Raw genomic sequence first — 21,580 nt, 5'->3', positions numbered from 1 at the left:
CAGACCTACTGTTTGTATAAATTCAGTTGCCTTAATTTGCCTAGACATACAGAGAAAGATTTGCTCTGTAAAGATTTGCCATCTGTGGCTCAGAATTTGCACAACAATATGTTGAAACAAAACATATTCCTCAATGTCTTGGTGCCAGAGATCATCAATAAACCTTTCCGCATTTCTTGCTGTTACATACATCGATACAATAACCAACATGTTCGATTATTTATAGACACATAGCGACATCAAACACCAGCAAACACTGAAGGTGAAAGGTCTGACTTGTTCAATATAGTGCAATCTGTGACCTTATACTAAGCGGAAGTTGCCGGCAAACTCTCACAAGTCAATAGTGAATTTACAAAGTGACCCAAGGAATAGCTAGAATGAGTACAGATGCAACTTTGTTCATCATATGGGTGCGGTAGTTCAGAGAAGAGAGAAAACATCACGCAATTCACACACACACCAAGACGGTGGGCTGATCACCATGCATCAAAATAAAGACCTATGGGGTGAATATTTTCTGCTGCTCAATATATTTCTAGTAAAGAAACAGGGCATCAAAATGAAACGAGACAGTGAAATGCAATAGAAATCATAGGGTTAACAGAATCGCTTGGACCACGAATCTGACATATATCGGTTGAGCAGAATATCTAGGACCAAAAAATACTCCTACCTAAGAGTGCAACAATCTGAGCCTACAGCAGCAGTACACTGCCAAAACAAGCCCTCTTTTTACGGGCTGAAGAAACCAAGCAAAATCCTGAAACCAACTAATGTATAGAGATGTCCGGCATGGGGAAGGATGATCTTGTCCATGCAAGGATGAGAATCATGTCAACCGGCAACCTTGGCTGCGATGCACTAACCCTGAATTGAAAGCAGCTCCGGTTAGTATCATAGCATGCAATTATAGTCATTTAGTTATATATCTAGAAGATTGTTCTTACTGGCAAATAAATCATGTTTTCAAACGAGCCAAAAGACTTGCCATTTTCATAAGAAGCAGAGAGTTGGAACAAAATAGCAAAGTACTTGCTCAACAGAATGTAGCTGGAACTGAATAATTTTGGGCGGCCAAACCTAAAGACTGACGAAATTCAGAGATACTACAACTAACTTCAGCTATGACGAAACTTTCTATGGTTACTGAGTACAGATGCAAAAGGAAATGGTATAGCTAATAAAGAAGATTGCATCAAGCAAAACGGCAACTACATAAAATGTTTCAAATGTTTTAATTCCATCCACCATTCAGCTTCAGTTTTATAAAAATAAAAGGGAATGTCCAGACAAATTCAGCAGTAATATATCACATTTTTTTCTCAACACGCATTGAAAGCATGCCATTATGTTTTAATATGAAATAGTAGCATATTTAGGTGATAACAAGGATACATGTGCAGCCAAACCTTATAATTGGCATGTATAGGCCACATTGCAACAACCTAGAGATTTTGCACAACATGAAAATTTACTGACGGCTTAGCTCATATTCTTGCTACATCAAAGAGCATACAAATCATGCATGCAGAACATGTACTTACCAGAGCTGAGATAAACATTGCATTTCACAGAAGAATACCCCCTGAAGATGTCATATATTTCCGTGCATCTATCATTACTTGTCAAGACCTCATCTGACAGCCTCACAATCATTCTTTTAAGCATTGGTGCACAGCTGAATATTAGTTTCAAGAAATGAAGCTCATGTGCATCTCCTCTGAAGCCATCTATTTCTACTTCTTCAAGAGCAGTCAAGGAGATAATTTGGGTCCTCCAGTTCGTAGACTCACAAGGACAATTTGCAGGGCATATTTCTTCTTCCTAAAACCAAATATATGAATTACTATGAAATGTTACTGTTGAGATATATAAGCAAAGTGGAGCATTACCTCTAATCTCAGAAGGTTGACCTTAAGCCTCCGTATAGCGTTACGAATCCGATTCAGCCCAAGAAGATGCGACACAAATGCTCCAAAAACATGGCCCATTGCTGACAAATGTAGCTCCAAAGCAGAGAAGTCGACAATCATATGCTTCTCTATCTCCTGTGCAAAGTTGGCCTCTTCATCGGAAAAGGTAAACCAGCTCTGAAAAGCAAATTGGCAGATTTGTATCATTCATAAAATTTAGCTCAGCGGTCAATGCCAGTAAATTGACTAGAAGAGGAGCACACCTTGCAGGCATGAATCTGCAGAAAAGAGGCCTGTTCCTGTTTCTCTGCGGTATGTAGGCTCAGCTTCTCCAGGGTCCAAAGACCAAACCCAATAATTCCCGTGCCGTAGAGGCATTGCCACGAGACATTCTCCAGCATTGGTGCCAAGATGGAGACGGTCACTTGATTGTAGGCGTGCAAGAACAGCGTCAGTTGCTTGAGCATGGGGGCAACGATGTCGACCGGCCGTGCCCTCAAATTCTCGCTGTCCATGACAAGCTCCTGCAGTGACGTTGAGTGGACTGTCCAGTCGTAGTCGCCGAGCCAAATGAGGCCCTTGAGCCTGAGCACGCGTAGGTGTGGGCAGAGGGAGAGCAAGGCGCCGAGGTCGTCCACTTGGCAGCCCGTGAGGGTCAGCGTCTGGAGCGCGGGGAACTCGGCCCCGGCAGCCGGTGTGCGGAGGACGAAGGGGATCCACTCCAGCACGATCGAGGTGGCGCGGTGGAAGCACGGCAGGTCCACCTCTGTGGAAGTCGGATCTGGGTCCCACGGAAGGGCGAAGACGAGCTTCTCCGGCGCGAGCAGTGCGGCAGCGCGCAGCACCGATGTGACGTCATCGTCGTCGGAGATGAGCAGGTGTTCATCGGAGACGCGGATCTGGAGGAGGGAGACCGCCGGAGGGGGGAGGGCGACGCGGCCGAGCGCCACCTGGAGCGACGGGAAGGCGACGCCCCGGAAGGCGAGATCGCGGAGGCGGGCCCACAGGCCGCGCCATCGGCGGGAGACGAGGCCGGTGCGCGCGGCGGCGGCGGCGCAGCCGAGGCGGGCGAGGACAAGGAGGAGAAGATCCTCGGGGAGGGCGCTGAGGTAGTCCGGTCCGCCGGCAGGGCCTGGCTCGGAGGAACGCCGGCGGCGCCTCGTACCCAACTCCATTGAAGTGAGCAAACCCCCGCCTCCGATGGCTACAGTGCAGTGAGCAATTGACGGTCTAGCTTAGGGCACGGTCGATGCAGGGCGTAGGATTGGATGACAATAAAAGTAGGTTCAAATGGAAAAGCGGGATTCTGAGGGGTGTTAGGTTTAGAAGTCCTAGGACTTTTTCTAGTCTCAGGGACTAATTAAAAAAGACTCTTCACTAGAGTCTTTTTCTAGTCCCTATAGAAAAAGTCCCTCCCGTTTGGTTCCGAGGGACTTTTTAGGAACTTTTTTTAGTCTCTGGGACTAAAAAGTTCCTAAAAAGTCCCTGAACCAAACACCCCCTGAGTGCTTGGAGAAAAAAAATGTGATCAGCGAATAAAATTGAAAAGTTGAGATGAAAAGTAGGGATGCATGTGCGGACGTGGAGTTTCTGGTCACGAGCACATATGTGCTCGTTATCTACGACGTTGCGTATAGTGTGGGGATCTATGCCATATGGGTTTGTGGTGGAATACGGGAGAGTTGAAAAATGACACGGTCTGTCAGACACGTACGCGGTTGTCATGTCACGTGGGCCGCGTCAACGTACTCCGTCCGTTGTTTGCGACGGACTCCGTTCGATGTTTTCCCGAGCCGTGGATCAGTTCGTCGGTGAGGATGTTGGTCCGTAGAACAGGAAGGTAGCTTTCCGTCGAGGGTTGGTGTGTAGAATTAATTTAGGAGCGGCTGTAGTGTTGGGTGATTTCTCGTCTGCACGGAGGACACTTGGGCCGTTGTTCCAGGTAATGAGTTCGAGCAAAGGCGGCGCTCCCGATTTCGTCGGCAATGGAGTTTCTAATGCTGCCGATAAGCAGGTTAGCAGAGCATAATCCATGTTTCCTCTGGGGTGTGTTGCGTTTGGTTAATCGTTTGTCTGATTCTGCTGCCATTTTCGTTGTGTCCTTGCTTGGATCTAGATTCCCCCTGATAGAGGATGTGGATGAAAGGGCACCGCCGCTGAATCTGGTAGTGCGCGACGCCGCCGCATCGATGGTGGGTGCGGCCGTGCGGGGGTGGTGGATGGGCGGCGGGAGTCGTCGCCGCAGGCATCCGAACTATCCATCGGGAAGATGAACAAGTAGGCTCCTCGCTCGACTAAGAGGTACGACCTGCTGATGAAGAATCCCTTTCGCTGGTGCTGGTGTTTTGATGTATGTGTCGTGGTATAATGGCATGGTTGCAGAGATGTGCAGCACAGGGATGAGACGTGAGGCGGAAGGCCTCGCCGCAGGCATCGGAATTGTCCACCGGGAAGATGAACCTGCAGGCATCTGATTGGGCTAAGAGGTGCGTCCCCATTAATGTCAGTGTGTAGTTTTCAATTTTTCGCTGGCATGGAGCAGGTTTGCATGAATAGGTTTGGGAATCTGGTAAATTTATTAGACTGAGTTCTGGTGGTCATGGTAGTGTGAAATGGATTATCAGACGTGGAACCCCTAGTAAACTGGTCTGGATGCAGCGTTTAAACTTTTTAGAGAGAATTTAACCATGGTCATGGACACGTATAGTGAATAGGGCGTTCATATTTTGTAAGACAGTTGGGAATGTCTGGCGTTTAATTATCGACACAGAAAATAGAGAAGTAAAATTTTGAATTTGATGCAATTTTCTGTTGATCTTCAGAAGTGAGTAAGTGCTACCTGTAATGAACTTTATTAGTAATTTGATTGCTGAAGATAAGCCGGTCTGCTGTAAGTTGTAATATATGTGGCTAGACTTCCTCGGACATGGCCTGTGGAATTATAGTGTGATAATAATTAGCAATGGATTGTCAGATTTAAATCCCGTAGTCTGAACTGGTATGGATGCAGCGTTTAATTTTCGAGAGAGAAGTTATCCATGATCATGAAGACGTGTAGTGAATAGTGGATTCTATTATGTAAGACAGTTCGGAATGTTTGACGTTTAATTATCAATACAGGAGATAGAAAATCAAAACCTTGAACCTGATGCAATTTCCGGTTAATACTTTAGAATTGAGGGAATGCTACCAGCAATGAAATTTCAGAGTAATTTGGTGGCTGAAGATAAAACGGTTTCCTATAAGTATTAATATATGTGGCAAGAATTTCTGATACATGGCCTTTGGCCTGTGTATAGGATAGGTGCATCAGCCCCAAGCCCCTCCTGTGTGAGGGGTGTGAGGGGCTATGCAGAGAACCCTTCAGAAACTGTGAGTGTGCCGACTTTAGGTACAAGCTTTTACTCGCTCGGAGAGCTTTTGATTCCTACAACTTATATTCCTGGAGAAATATTTTGTAATAAGACATGGAAGAGCAGATTGGATGTGGAGGGAACAAATGCATGCAAGAAAATCGTATGTGGGTGCTCGGTAAGTACAGTCAGGAATGTTGTCGTTTTGTTATACCCCTGAAAATCATAGGAATGTTAAACAACATATAATGTTTCACAGGGGGAAGCCGGTGTAGAGAACAACTTGCCCGACACGGGCGACGTCCCGAAACTGCCAAGAAAGCCAAGACGATCCAAGAATTATTGTGTTGGAGAGCATCGGAAGAACAGTTGCACGAAGACAATGGAAATGAGATTGCCCTGTTTCTAATGCGCTGTGTTGTGATGTCAAAAAAGCTAGTTTTCTTTTTCTTAAGTGTGAGGCTAGTGCCATTAGAACTATGAGGCTGGCGTTTGTTTAGATTTGTGATTGCAACTGTTGTAACTGTAGTGCGATTTGATGCTGGCCCAGTGGGCGCCTTGTTGCAGTACGAGCCCTGATTATAACATTTGTTCGAGACTGAAAAATTATATGTTGGAATGTGGAAACATTTGTTCTGGGCTTTTCCCGTCCGTGTTTGTTTCGTGTGTAGATTACATACCCATAGTTTGCTGATGTTGTGTTGAACAAATGTTAGAGCATCTCCAGCCGCGCCCCCAGAAAGACCTCCCTGGACGAAAAAACAGCAGTCGCGCCCTCAGGAGCCCGATTTTCACCGGCCTGGGCCGAAATCAGCGTCGGCGGACCCAGGCCAAACCCGGGGCGCTGGGGGCGCCGGGGCGAGCGGTTTTGGCGCGAAAGAGACGCGGGCCAGCCGCGGCAGCAACACCGCGCCTCGTCTTCCCCTAACGCCTCGGTTTCCCGCGGAGAATCAATGACAAGGCTGCTGCCAGTCAGCCTTGCCATTGATTCCTCACGGGCGGCGCGTCGACGCCTCCCCTCCCGCGCACGCGTACACACGGGCGCGGTGTGGCTATATAAGCCGGTGGCCTCGCTCGCCTCTGGCCACACCAGCCCTAGCCACCAAGCTCTCCCTCTCCCGTGCGCCGCCGCCGAGCCCTCCCTCTCCCGTGCATACGCCGCCAAGCCCTCCCTCTCCCTCTCCCCATTCCGATGGCCGAGCGTTTCCCCGGCGACGAGGCGGCGGCCAGCGGCTTCGGCCGCCGCTCGCTCCGCGAACAGGAGTCGTGGCTCCTGTTCCAGGCCAACATCCCGGCTGAAAGATCGAGGATGTCGCCTAGAGGGGGGTGAATAGGTGCTTTTAAAATAATTACGGTTTAGGCTTGAACAAATGCGGAATAAAACTAGCGGTTAATTTGTCAAGCACAAAACCTACAACAACTAGGCTCACCTATGTGCACCAACAACTTATGCTAAGCAAGATAAGCAACTATGTGATAGCAAGATATATGACAAAGAACAATATGGCTATCACAAAGTAAAGTGCATAAGTAAAGGGGCTCGGGTAAGAGATAACCGAGGCACGCGGAGATGACAATGTATCCCGAAGTTCACACCCTTGCGGATGCTAATCTCCGTTCGGAGCGGTGTGGAGGCACAATGCTCCCCAAAAAGCCACTAGGGCCACCGTAATCTCCTCACGCCCTCGCACAATGCAAGATGCCGTGATTCCACTAAGGGACCCTTGAGGGCGGTCACCGAACCCGTACAAATGGCGACCCTTGGGGGCGGTCACCGAACCCGTACACTTTGGCAACCCTTGGGGCGGTCACTGGTACCCGTCAAATTGCTCGGGGCGATCTCCATAACCTAATTGGAGACCCCGACGCTTGCCCGGAGCTTTACACCATAATGATTGAGCTCCGAACACCACCAACCGTCTAGGACGCCCAAGCACCCAAGAGGAACAAGCTCAAGGGCACTAAGCACCCAAGAGTAATAAGCTTCTCAACTTGTAACTTCCATGTATCACGTGGAGAACTCAAACCGATGCATCAAATGCAATGGCAAGGGCACACGGAGTGCCCAAGTCATTCTCTCCCAAATTTCACCAAAGCAACTAATGCTAGGGAGGAAAATGAGAGTAAGAACGAAAGAAGAACATGAAGAACTCCAAGATCTAGATCCAAGGGGTTCCCCTCACTTAGAGGAGAAAGTGATTGGTGGAAACGTGGATCTAGATCTCCTCTCTCTTTTCCCTCAAGAACTAGCAAGAATCCATGGAGGGATTGAGAGTTAGCAAGCTCGAAGAAGGTCAACAATGGGGGAAAAACACGAGCTCGAGGGATTAGGTTCATTGGGGAAGAAGACCCCCTTTTATAGGACCTCCCGAATCCAACCGTTATGTGCTCAGGTCGTGCACAGGCGGTACTACCACTTGGAGGAGCGGTACTACCGCTTAGCACGGTCAAAACAGCCCAAACGAGAGAGAAAACACGAGAATTTGGTCCGGGGCGGTACTACCGCTTAGGAGCCACGGTAGTACTGCTCTGGAGAGGTACTACCGCTCAGGAGCAGCGGTAGTACCGCTTTGGAGCGGTAGTAAAAAATTACATCCGCTCTAGTCGCGGTAGTACCGCTGCAGCCTTTACCAAAATAGCCGCAACTTTTGCAAACGGACTCCGAATTCAACGAAACCAAGTTTGTTGGAAAGCTAACGACATGGGCTAACACAATATTGATAGAAATATCAAGAATAAGCAAATGAGAAAAGTCCCATAATAAAATGGTGAGAACCCTTCATCGGATAAGACCGGTAAAACCTCCAACACCGAAAACATCATAGAAGACGCATGCGAACTCCGTTTTCGATGAACTCAAGTTTGTCATCAAGATGACCATAAGCTCTAAGACTCACAAAGATAACCAAACAAGAACCAAGAAACATGATGCAAGGATGCAATGGTTTGAGCTCTCTACTAATGATACGATCAAGCTACCAACTTGAGAGCCCCCCTTGATAGTACGGCAAACGATCCTATAACTCGGTCTCCCAACTACCACCACAAGACCGGTAAAATAGAAAACCTATCAAGGGAAAACCTTTGCCTTGCACATGGTCCACTTGAGCTAGATGAAGACGATCTTGACGCCCTCAAGTTGGACCACCTTTCTTGATTGCGTTGGCTCGATGAAGACTAGATGATTGCCCCCCCATAGTTCACTATGGGTGAGCCACTCTTCGGCACATCTTCACAAGTCCATTGACACCACAATGGATGGCAAGATTCAAGCACTTGATCTCTTCGTGATGCTCCACCTGAACTTGCACACGGCAATCTTGATGACGATCACCACTTGATGTCATCCTTTCCATGGGTTGTATGATATCTTCCTCTTGACGCAAGCCCATGGATACGTACCTAACCCCACATACAACTCTCACATAGACCATGGGTTAGTACATAAAGTGCAATGGACAATGCTTACCATACCATGGGATCACTTGATCCCTCTCGGTACATCTTCTACGCTTTGTGAGTTGATCAACTTGATTCACCCTTGACTTAGTCTTGATCAACCTTGAATCTTTGCAACTCTCTTCATTTGGATGATGTCTTGAAGGTAAACATGAATGATCACACAACCTTCTTCTTCAAGACATGCTTGCAATAAGCTCAACACTCATATGACCAATCTTTGGATAATTCCTTAATAGCACATTGGTCATCACAAACTCTCATTGAAACCAACAAATGGACTCCAAGAAAAGCCTATGGGCAAACCCTTCAAATATAACTCAAGGCAACCATTAGTCCATAGAGATTGTCATCAATTACCAAAACCACACATGGGGGCACCACATGTCCTTTCAATCTCCCCCATTTTGGTAATTGATGACAATCACTTTCAAGAGAGTTTATACAAGGAATTATGCATCACCATTCAATGCACCAACCAATAATGCATGCGTATGAGATGCAAATGCTAAGGAAACAAAAACCAAAGCTACTCCACAAAACTCTCTGAAACTTCTCCCCCATTGGCATCGATTGCCAAAATGGGCGAAAATCTAAGAAGCCCAATATAAATTGTGGTCCTTCATAAATTGTGTATTTCTCAACAAGAGAGTGGAATGCAATACACATACCCAACTGCCAATACTTGGAGGAAGACAAACTATATTAATGTCCAAAGATTGCAACAAAAAGATATGCCACAAAGACATAACAAAGAGAGACACAAGCAATCAGAAGATACCAATTAAAGCAAGCAATCAACGGATATCAATTGAACCAACTAGACCAATGATCCTACATGCCACAAGAATAAAGATACTATGAAAAGCGCAAAGGAGTGTCCTAAAGAAACTAGAGAAGCTCCCCATGATTTGTGCACACATAAGAATTTTTGTATTTGAATACAAAGTGCACAAAATAGGATCATAGCTCCCCCAAAATCAATAGAAACTCACATCCAGTGCAAGTGAGCATATAGGAAACAAAGCCTAGCGCTTGCAACAAGCACATGGTTGAGCAACATGTAAAAGAGGCAACTTAAGAATAGGCTCAACCAAAATGATGTGTGTGAGTCATGGCGAAGCACTTGAGAAGACTAAGATTAGGATGAGCATTAAGCATCAACATAGTCTTGAAAGAATGAGGCACACGGTGCAAGGCCTATCATTCCCACACACAACTGGCAAATGGGTTCACAAGCTTACTAATAAGCAAAAGAGAACCTATGCTTGTGACAACCCGTGGTGAAGATAGACGAGGGGAGGATCATCAAGACGAGGGATACCAATTAAGATGGCAAAAACCTCGTAAAGACAAGCAAGAGGAAAATAATCTTCACCACACAAGAGTGCAACAAGATGCAACGATAGAGGACACGCACTCAAGGCAAAAGTTTTCACGGAGCCACCAAAGAAATAACATAAGAAAGACAAGATGGACGTGAAAGAAAAGATATCAACTAGAGATGTAATTTCTCTCAAGTGTATAAGGTTCTATGTAGACGAAATCATGATGATATATATATCTACAAAGAAGGATGTACACCCGAAATAGTTACAACACGAAGGAACAAGATATCCACAAGGAAGTCATAAATATACCAATAAGATATTTGCTTGAAAGCATAGCACTTGGCTAGATATGGTCTTATTGTATATAAATGAAGTCCAAACACACATCCATCAAAGGCATCACAACTAGCAACAAGAGATCATCGTTGGGATGCTTTGAGAAAGGAAACAAGTATCACAAGATATGAAATTAATATCATGCCAAGATGCAACCTACACAAGGTTGAATGCAAGAGGAGAAAACATGAATAGATACTCGTTGCCGAGATATCATTGGAAGGATGTAGTAGATACCAACTGAAGGTAGATAGTAGTTCATTGATCATCCTTGCTTGACTCCAATATGCACATGGTGACAACACCTTCCTTGTGAGTGAGCCGAGCATCCAATGCATCTCCAAATGTTACTAGAAGAACAACACAAACTAAACGGTACCCAAACTCATCGGGACCAAATAGTTAGAAACACCAATACATAGAACAAACTCCACATAAATATGTGCATATAGATATGAAAATGAATTTCATGCACATCTCATCCAAATTGAGACTAGGTGGAGTTTCCCCTATATATTAAGTCAACGAAAGAAAGCATGCCAAATAGAATACATGAAGTAAAAATGCATGCTCAAAACTTTCAAGAACCGATACCAAAAGACAAAGAAATGCCAAGTGAAAAGGATACCAAATGGAGAAATCATCACTTGGAAGATATCATTAAAGATACATCAAGGAATGAGATATCCATTGATACACACTAAATTAAAGATGTCAAACTCCCAAAGAGAGGATGGTTCCAAACAAACCAAGCTCCCAACAAAGTTTCATGATGGCACAAGGTACCAAAAGAAAATGGCTTGCCTTCCACCAACACACACTTGATAAGGATCACAAGAAGAGTGTTCTAAAGAAAATAGGATAGCTCCCCCACGAGTTGTGCATTATCAAGAATTTCCTTTTGAATACAAAATCCACAAGGTGGGATCATCACTTTCACTATATCTAGAAAACACTAGACAAGAACAAGAAATTAACAAGATCCACAAGTGGTATGGAAGACAACGGGAGTTGACACAAACCTTGGCAAGAGAAAAGGCAAATAAAAACAAAAGCCAATGTAAAGATCAATTAAATTCTACCACACATAAGTGATTATCAATTGTCAAAAGACAAGAAGTATTTGGAAATAATTCCCGGTGGTAGATTGCAAGGATATCCGACATCATCTTCACTCCAAACAAAAAGCAAATTGCAACTTGTAGATCTAACATGCCACCTAGGAACAAGATAATTTACAATATCAATTATAGGTGACAATATCTCAAATGTACACATTTTCTAGGCTTGTAATATGCACATAGCATATTACTCCCCCATAATGTGATACCAATGAAGAAAACTTAACAAGAGGCAATAAGAGGATCCAACACGAGATAATCAATGGAATTTTTAGAATTTGAATTTCTCATGAGAGATATACCACCTAGCGACTAGATAATCTTGAAATATCAATACTAGATGGTATTACTCATGTGCACACATTTATAGGATTGTGAGGTGCACAAAGCACACCACTCCCCCATAATGGATATTCCATTAATCTCTCACAAGAGCCAACTAAGAAATAAACAAGATGCACTAAGGCTCAACGAACGACACACAAGTACATGATGTGCAAACCAACATACACAAAGGCAATTTGGAGACACATCATATACAAACACATGCAAGGAACAAAACCAAAACATGCAAAGGGGCAAGTAACTTTCAATGTAAACAATTTAAGTACAAGTTACCGCAAGGAGGCACATTGGATATAAGATAGAAACTTGACAACCCAATTGACTTGGCTTGAGACAACAAGAAAGATGAAGTCCCCTTAATTCTTCATAATGTAGCCAAGTCTCCAATGACCTCCAACAACACCTATTGATCAAGTTTGGGCTTGTTGGTCCCCAACCAAGTTGGGTCCTAAGAGGTTAGTCACAATAGGTTTGGCTACCCAAATGGTTCTTTGCTTGACACCACTTTGAGTACCAACAAACTTGGCAAACACATTGCCAACCTTATCCTTACCAAGAGAATAGATATCATCAATAATAATTGGGTTGGATAAGTTACCACTAGTGCATGAAGAAGCGACGTGACCTTTCTCACGACATAAGTAGCAACGTCTACTCTTCACTTTCTTCTCACTTGATTTCTCAATTTGAGAAGCATTAACTTGAGTCTTCTTGGGAAGAGGCCTTTCTTCAACTTGATGTTGAGCATGAGATTGAACTTGTGCCCTATTCCCTTGTTGATTGACACTAATGGCCTTCTTCTTCAATGGACAAGATCTAACATGATGCCCTTCGACTTTGCACTTGAAGCAAACAATCTTGGCCGAATTCTTGACTTGTTCTTGGCCCTTTTTCTTGTTCAACTTGGACTTCTTCTTCTTGTTGGAGTTGAATCCAAGTCCACCTTTGTCATTGGGGGATTTTTGCACACTCAGGATATTGTTGAGTGTGGCCTTCCCTTCATGACACTTTTCCAAGTCTTTCTTCAAAGAAGTGACTTGGGCCTTGAGCTCTTTGATTTCCTCTACATGGTTAGTCTCAACACAAGTACTAGAGGAAGTATAAGCTTCATCGTTAGAGCAACAAGGCAAGGAAAGCAATTCATCACAAGATGTACCAACATTGTGAGTAGATGAATTACAAGGACTAGCACATGGCAATATACTATTTTGACTAGAAGTAGTGCTAGTATCCACATGAGGCTCACTAGATGTTACCTTAGCAATCATGGCCTCATGAGCTATCTTTAGCACACTATGGGATACTAGAAGATCATCATGAGAGCTTGAGAGCTTTTCATGACTTTCTTCCAATTTCCCATAATTGCAAGATAGCACCTCAAGTTGAGCCCATAGCTCAACATTCTCCTTCAAAATGGATGCTTCACAAGTAATAGAATTAGTAGCACAAGCATCATCATTAACAACAAGAGGAGAAGGCAACTTGGAAAGCTCTTTTAAATAAGAAGCTTCAAGTTGAGCATGAGACTCGGTGAGTTTGATGAGCTCACCCTTGATGACCCTTGAGCCATTTTCGAGGTGCTCAAAATCCTCAAGGAGTCTAGCATGAGCAACTTCAAGATTAGCATTTTTAGTTTCAAAAATATTGGCCACCTCAAGAGCTCTATCAGTAGATTCCTTCACTCTAGACAATTCTAGAGCAAAAGTCTCCTCAAGAGATTCCTTGGTGGTTTGTTCATGTTCAAGAGCTTGAGATAGCTCCGCGATCTCATTTGCGTAATCACGCCCATGAGCTTCCATTTTCTCAATGGTGACCTCATGCTCCTCGAGATGAGATTCCAACTCCTCAGTATATTTCTTGCCCTCAATGGCAATGGACATAATTTCCATGAAGTTGTAACGAGCAATTTTATTTTTATGAAGAGCTTTAAAAATCATCTCCCCCCTTAGTTTTTAAGGAGGCAACATTATCATTCTCTTCATCATTAGCATCAACATCATCATCAAGAGACATATTGGGGTACAAAGTAGGAGATACCTTTGATGCCTTAGCCATAAGGCAAAAAGCAATAGATGATGATGTAGGATCCTTTGAGGCACCATTAAACACCACATCTTGTTCCATTGAGTGTTCGGTTTCCTCTACATTGTTAGCACAATAATTCGAGGAAATAGATGCATTTTTATCATGGCAACAAGACATAGCAAGCATATCATCATGCGATTTAGTCAAGCAATTTCTACATGATATGCAAGGACTATCAACACAAGCATGTGAAACATTTAGAGTGCTCGAAGTGTTAAAGCCCAAAGAAGGAGCATTGCAATAATATAGTGATGAAGGATCATCCACAGTAAGCATACTATCATCATTGCAATGACCAACACTACTCACCATATCATTTCCTTGTGGCAAACCACATGTAGGTGAAGTAGAAGAATTTGAGAAGACTATACGACCGGAGGTGGAGGGAGAACAATCATCCCCACAAATATTGGGCACACCATATTTATCTTGAAGCTTTGTCCATAACTCATGAGCATCCCGGAACGGCATGAGTTCAAATATAACTACATTGCTCAAAGCATCAAAAAGCACATTAGAAGCTTGAGCATTGAGATAAGAGTTTTTCTCATACTCTAAAGATAATCTTTGGGGATCCTTTGGAGGAGAAAAACCCATATCTACAATTCGCTCTAAATTTGGGTCCATGACCCTAAAGAGATTAAGCATGCGAATTACCCAAACATCAAAATTTGTGCCATCAAAACTAAGAGTGTCAGAGAATCCTAATCCTCTAGTGGACATCTTTACTCTCTAGGCGGTAAAGCCTAATAAAGAGAGACGAGGCTCTGATACCAATTGAAAGATCGAGGATGTCGCCTAGAGGGGAGGTGAATAGGCGCTTTAAAATAATTACGGTTTAGGCTTGAACAAATGCGAAATAAAACTAGCGGTTAATTTGTCAAGCACAAAACCTACAACAACTAGGCTCACCTATGTGCACCAACAACTTATGCTAAGCAAGATAAGCAACTATGTGATAGCAAGATATATGACAAAGAACAATATGGCTATCACAAAGTAAAGTGCATAAGTAAAGGGGCTCGGATAAGAGATAACCGAGGCACGCGGAGACGACAATGTATCCCGAAGTTCACACCCTTGCGGATGCTAATCTCCGTTTGGAGCGGCGTGGAGGCACAATGCTCCCCAAGAAGCCACTAGGGCCACCGTGCACTACTAGGGAAAAGGCTTGCAGCAGCGCGGGTTTTTAGGCTAGCAGCAGCGCGGGTGGCCGCGCTACTAATAAGGCGCTACAGCTAACTCATAGTAGTAGCGCGGTCCTAACCCGCGCTACTACTATTGACGATATCAGCAGCGCTTTTTGGGAACACGCTACTATTAACTAGCTGTAGCGATTTCGCCATCCCTCGCTACTGCTATATCTTTCATCATTTTCCCATTTCAGTTCTCCTTTCAGATACTAGATACTAGGTACTACTAGTAGATATCAAATTCATAAACCATTACTAGGTACGGTAGTACTCCCATCGTTCCAAATTACTCGCCGTGGTTTTAGTTCAAACCACGACGAGTAATTTGGAACGAAGGGAGTACTAGATAACAATTTCATGCATAGCCAACATGCATCCTCAAGCAGTACAAGGTCATATCAACGGCCATCCTCATATGTAGTTCTAGATGATATCAACGACGATCATCATATGTAGTTCTAGATGATATAGCCACACACACATATGTAGTTCTAGATGATATAGCCACACACACATATGTAGTTCTAGATGATACAACCACACACACATATGTAGTTCTAGATGATATCGAAGACAATCATCATCCTCAAGCCTGGGCGGTTGGTGTTCCTGATAGTAATTAGGATGGCCTGTCCAACACGAAGATTCTTGCCATCGAGGAATTTCTTCCACCCAACCAAGTTTAAGTGTGTGCGACCGTCCGTGTCCACGCGGTAAGTACAGGTTGTGACACAATGCAGTAATGCCAACACTAAAAATAAAATAGTTATTACATTTCATCTAATTTCTTACCGCCGCATGACGAAAACTCGGCTGGAAGTAGATGCCGAACAGCTCTCCAGTTGCAAGGTTGCTGATGCATCTTGACTTGCACAGTTGACATAGTGGTGGTGGTGGTGGCGCCATTCTTCCTAAAGCAATATGAGCAAAGGATTAACGATCAACTAAATCAAAATGTTCTAAGTGAACTAAATCAACTAGCCTACTAAATCAACTAAATCAAAATGTTCTAAGTCAACTAAATCAACTAGCCTACTAAATCAACCAAATCAAAATGTTCTAAGTCAACTAAATCAACTAGCCTACTAAATCAACTAAATCAAAATGTTCTAAGTCAACTAAATCAACTAGCCTACTAAATCAACTAAATCAAAATGTTCTAAGTCAACTAAATCAACTAGCCTACTAAATCAACTAAATCAAAATGTTCTAAGTCAACTAAATCAACTAGCCTACTAAATCAACTAAATCAAAATGTTCTAAGTCAACTAAATCAACTAGCCTACTAAATCAACTAAATCAAAATGTTCTAAGTCAACTAAATTAACTAAATGAATTAGCCTACTAAATCAACTAAATCAAAATGTTCTAAGTCAACTAAATCAACTAGCCTACTATGTCAACTAAATTATATTAACTAAATCAAAATGTTGCATATGAGGAGGAGGGAGAAGGAGGGGCGACTCGAGGAGGGAGAAGAGAGTAGGATGGAGGAGGAAGGCAGAGCGAGGAGGGGCCGACCGGCGCGGCCAGTTGAGGGAGGACGAAGGAGGAAGGCGGAGCGAGGAGGGGCCGGCCGGCGCGGCCAGTTGAGGAAGGACGGAGGAGGAAGGCGGAGCGAGGAGGGGCCGGCCAGCGGTGAGTGGAGAGGGAGGACGGAGGAGGAGGCCGGTACCGAGTCCAGCAAGAAGGAGGAGGTGACGGCGCGCGGTGCAGACGGAGGAGGGGCGACGGGGGCGCGCGGCGCAGACGGATCAGAGAGGATTGAGTGGCTGTGTGTGTGAGTGGATCCGAATGGGGGAGATGAGGGAGTGAATGGCTTAGCAGTAGCCTCTTCAGGAAAAGACGCCACTGCTAAGCTACCTAGCAGCAGCGCCTTTCACAGTAAAGCGCTACTGCTATGTGTCAGCATGTAAAAATAGACTTTGTTCAATATATCAAAAACACATTGATCATCAACGATCTTTTTGTGTACAATCTGATTTGACAATATGAGTCCTCACCGGTTTAGGAACAGGTGAAGACTCATATTGCAGCCATAAATTCTACACATAGAGTTCAATGAAGATCAAGTGCTTGTCAAAGTGTGAGAAGTAACATATTTAAGGTGGTAGAAACTCTCTTCACGGAGCGAGGTGGGACTAAATTTTTGTAGGAAACTTAGCAGTAGCGCTTATCAGAGAAATGCGCTGCTACTATGCCACGTAGCAGTAGCGCGCATCACCTTAACGCGTTGCTACTATAACTACCCTCGCGGCGGCCTCGTAGGAATTATAGCAGCAGCGCGTCTTTGTGGTGACGCGCTACTGCTATATTTGTCTTAGCAGCGGGTTTCGTCTGTCCGCGCTACTGCTAGTTAGCAGCAGCGAGTTATTTTGGAGCGCGCTGCTGGTAAAATTCTGTGTATAGGCTTTTCCCTAGTAGTGGTAATCTCCTCACGCCCTTGCACAATGCAAGATACCGTGATTCCACTAAGGGACCCTTGAGGGCGGTCACCGAACCCGTACAAATTGCGACCCTCGGGGGCGGTCACCGAACCCGTACACTTTGGCAACCCTTGGGGGCGGTCACCGGTACCCGTCAAATTGCTCGGGGCGATCTTCACAACCTAATTGGAGACCCCGACGCTTGCCCGGAGCTTTACACCATAATGATTGAGCTCCGAACACCACCAACCGTCTAGGGCGCCCAAGCACCCAAGAGGAACAAGCTCAAGGGCACCAAGCACCCAAGAGTAATAAGCTTCTCAACTTGTAACTTCCATGTATCACGTGGAGAACTCAAACCGATGCACCAAATGCAATGGCAAGGGCACACGGAGTGCCCAAGTCCTTCTCTCCCAAATTCCATCAAAGCAACTAATGCTAGGGAGGAAAACGAGAGGAAGAACGAAAGAAGAACACGAAGAACTCCAAGATCTAGATCTAAGGGGTTCCCCTCACTTAGAGGAGAAAGTGGTTGGTGGAAACGTGGATCTAGATCTCCTCTCTCTTTTCCCTCAAGAACTAGCAAGAATCCATGGAGGGATTGAGAGTTAGCAAGCTCGAAGAAGGTAAACAATGGGGGAAGAACACGAGCTCAAGGGATTAGGTTCATTGGGGAAGAAGACCCCCTTTTATAGGACCTCCCGAATCCAACCGTTATGTGCTCAGGTCGTGCACAAGCGGTACTACCGCTTGGAGGAGCGGTACTACCGCTTAGCACGGTCAAAACATCCCAAACGGGAGAGAAAACACGAGATTTTGGTCCGGGGCGGTACTACCGCTTAGGAGCCACGGTAGTACTGCTCTGAAGCGGTACTACCGCTTAGGAGCAGCGGTAGTACCGCTCTGGAGCGGTAGTAAAAAATTACATCCGCTCTAGTCGCGGTAGTACCGCTGCAGCCTTTACCAAAACAGCCACAACTTTTGCAAACGGACTCCGAATTCAACGAAACCAAGTTTGTTGGAAAGCTAACGACATGGGCTAACACAATATTGATAGAAATATCAAGAATAAGGAAATGAGAAAAGTCCCATAAGAAAATGGTGAGAACCCTTCATCGGATAAGACCGGTAAAACCTCCAACACCGAAAACATCATAGAAGACGCATGCGAACTCCGTTTTCGATGAACTCAAGCTTGTCATCAAGATGACCATAAGCTCTAAGACTCACAAAGATAACCAAACAAGAACCAAGAAACATGATGCAAGGATGCAATAGTTTGAGCTCTCTACTAATGATACGATCAAGCTACCAACTTGAGAGCCTCCCTTGATAGTACGGCAAACGATCCTATAACTCGGTCTCCCAACTACCATCACAATACCGGTAAAATAGAAAACCTATCAAGGGAAAACCTTTGCCTTGCACATGGTCCACTTGAGCTAGATGAAGACGATCTTGACGCCCTCAAGTTGGACCACCTTTCTTGATTGCGTTGGCTCGATGAAGACTAGATGATTGCCCCCCCATAGTTCACTATGGGTGAGCCACTCTTCGGCACATCTTCACAAGTCCATTGACACCAAATGGATGGCAAGATTCAAGAACTTGATCTCTTCGTGATGCTCCACCTGAACTTGCACACGGCAATCTTGATGACGATCACCACTTGATGTCATCCTTTCCATGGGTTGTATGATATCTTCCTCTTGACGCAAGCCCATGGATACATACCTAACCCCACATACAACTCTCACATAGACCATGGGTTAGTACATAAAGTGCAATGGACAATGCTTACCATACCATGGGATCACTTGATCCCTCTCGATACATCTTCTACGCTTTGTGAGTTGATTAACTTGATTCACTCTTGACTTAGTCTTGATGAACCTTGAATCTTTGCAACTCTCTTCATTTGGATGATGTCTTGAAGGTAAACATGAATGATCACACAACCTTCTTCTTCAAGACATGCTTGCAATAAGCTCAACACTCATATGACCAATCTTTGGATAATTCCTTAATAGCACCTTGGTCATCACAAACTCTCATTGAAACCAACAAATGGACTCCAAAAAAAACCTATGGGCAAACCCTTCAAATATAACTCAAGGCAACCATTAGTCCATAGAGATTGTCATCAATTACCAAAACCACACATGGGGGCACCACATGTCCTTTCACCGGCGTCGCCGGACATGCGCGTCGGGCCGACGGGGTGGAGGCTCAGCAACGGGGGAGTGCCCATTCCCCCGTTGCCCGACGTCGAGGCGCGCCCTCGCTACTTCGCCCACGAGGTGGAGATCGTGCGCGCCTCCCTCGCCGACGAGCAACGCGCCCTCCCCCAGTACGCCGCCGGCAGCCCGGCAACCACGCGGCGTGGGCGGCGTACTTCGAGCGCCGTCAGCAGCAGAGGCTGGCGTCCACCAACGGGGCGCCGGTGGTGGGCGGCACGAAGAACAGCGAGGGGCGCCACCTGTGGTGGGATGGCCGCGTCAAGCAGGAGAAGGCCGCCGCCGCCGCCGGCGGCGACGACTCGGCGTTCAGCGATTTTTGTTTTAGTTATATTTACTATGTACCGCCAAACATGTCAATATATGCCAAATTTGACCGAAATTTAGTCGTGTTTAAACGAATTCGCCGAATGTTTTTTTATATAAAAATTATGCGCATCTGGGGGCGGCCCTGGGGCCGGCGACTGGGGGCCAACTCGCCCCAGGCCCTTTTTTGCGCCGGCTCGTCCCCGAGCGGCGATTTTAGGCGTCCCCTGGGGGGCCAACGGCTGAAGATGCTCTTAGTGACCACCTTGATCTGTTATAGTGTAACCAAAATTGCAGTGTTCTATTTGTATGCGGAAACTAGATTAAAATTATACAATAATATTTAAAAATGTTTTGGACTTGTGATTGAGTTAAGATGGACGGGGAGGCCGGGAGGGGTCGTGTGGTTTCGGAGCTAGCTGCGCCGTCCAAAATCGAGCGAGTAGGGCTGTTTTGCATTCAGGCAAAACAAATAATTACCTGACAACATCATGTCTAGTTCAACTTAAGTCTGCCTGCATGGCTTGGGCATTCGAAAGTTTGATCCCATTTTTACTTGTATAGTAAACGCAAGATAAGGCTTGTAGACAGTTTGAAAGTTTGAATTTCAAACACACTGACCCGGGAGAGAACTGAGGTAGCCTACAAAAGTTTGTGCTAAAGCAGTACTCCAAGGCAGACAACAAAAACTCGGCGGACAAAATATCATTCAGACAAGGGGATAGGAAGATTGTAGAAGAAGGCAATGGGTGCGGCTGGCGTGGCCGCGTTGGTAGGTTCGATCATATTTTTTTCCTGGCAAAAAAAAGGGCAATGGCGTACGGCTGGCGTGGGTGAGTGAAATATATAAATGTGCCGGCCCAGAATGGTTAACATCATGGCCCAGAACGTGAGTCGCCGTCTGTTCCTTTCAGTCAGCCAGCATTAAATTCGTTGCAGGGGTGGGCCGTGCGTGTCGCAGGAAATCAAATACCCCGGAGAATACGCTGGTGGAATACAGCTCCGTTCCCGAATCTTATCGCTAACGAACCGCGGAGATAACGCGAGCATCTGAGCTCGTGCTCAGAAAGGCATTTTTGTGCATGTGCTCCCTTTTTATTCTTTGATGACGCCACTATTGGTAGCTTGCATTGGGGAGAAAAATCAACATAGATGCCTCAAATTATTTTTTGTCATGAGGCATTTATATCTATATGCTACCATTGTACATGTCCTTAGATCATCTTCAATGCTTGCCCTATATCAGGATTTAACCATTTTTTAGGGATTTTGAGGTTAAAACTTAAAAGCCTCTCCAGCAGTTGTCTTATCATAAAATTTTGACACGAATGTTTTTTGGCAGCTCAAAAAAAGGCCCCAAGACTCCACGTGTTGCAAATATACAACACTTGAGCAGCTATCGTAAACTAAATCCCCCATGTGTGACCCAGGCGTTCAATTTCTTCCCCTCGCCTGTCGGCCCCTGCCACCGC

General features: G+C 45.1%; 1 protein-coding gene and 1 long non-coding RNA gene across 2 annotated transcripts; one reads left to right on the top strand and one right to left on the bottom strand.

The window, feature by feature from the left end:
- Positions 1-563: 563 nt before the first annotated feature.
- On the bottom strand, positions 564-3,146 carry LOC119335806. The gene is made up of 4 exons (XM_037607881.1): positions 2,180-3,146; positions 1,896-2,093; positions 1,548-1,827; positions 564-870 (listed from the first exon to the last, which is right to left on the bottom strand). The coding sequence occupies exons 1-4, from the start codon at positions 3,089-3,091 to the stop codon at positions 833-835; spliced, it is 1,428 nt and encodes a 475-aa protein (XP_037463778.1). The 5' UTR covers positions 3,092-3,146; the 3' UTR covers positions 564-832.
- A 545-nt stretch (positions 3,147-3,691) lies between these two features.
- On the top strand, positions 3,692-5,403 carry LOC119335260. The gene is made up of 3 exons (XR_005161769.1): positions 3,692-3,930; positions 4,033-4,217; positions 4,299-5,403. It is a non-coding gene; the product is annotated as an uncharacterized LOC119335260 (long non-coding RNA).
- Positions 5,404-21,580: the final 16,177 nt, after the last annotated feature.

This window comes from Triticum dicoccoides, chromosome 7B (assembly GCF_002162155.2).
Source record: "Triticum dicoccoides isolate Atlit2015 ecotype Zavitan chromosome 7B, WEW_v2.0, whole genome shotgun sequence".
Classification (NCBI taxonomy): domain Eukaryota; kingdom Viridiplantae; phylum Streptophyta; class Magnoliopsida; order Poales; family Poaceae; genus Triticum; species Triticum dicoccoides.
This window is presented reverse-complemented; position numbering and strand designations above follow the sequence as displayed.

Bases quoted from the DNA above. Each gene is read 5' to 3' on its own strand.
- LOC119335806 (XM_037607881.1), bottom strand. From the start codon at position 3,091: ATGGAGTTGGGTACGAGGCGCCGCCGGCGTTCCTCCGAGCCAGGCCCT. The intron at 2,094-2,179 runs GTGTGCTCCTCT...TTTGCTTTTCAG, and splicing joins TGCAGATTCATGCCTGCAAG to AGCTGGTTTACCTTTTCCGA. The intron at 871-1,547 runs GTAAGTACATGT...CTTTCAATTCAG, and splicing joins CAATGTTTATCTCAGCTCTG to GGTTAGTGCATCGCAGCCAA.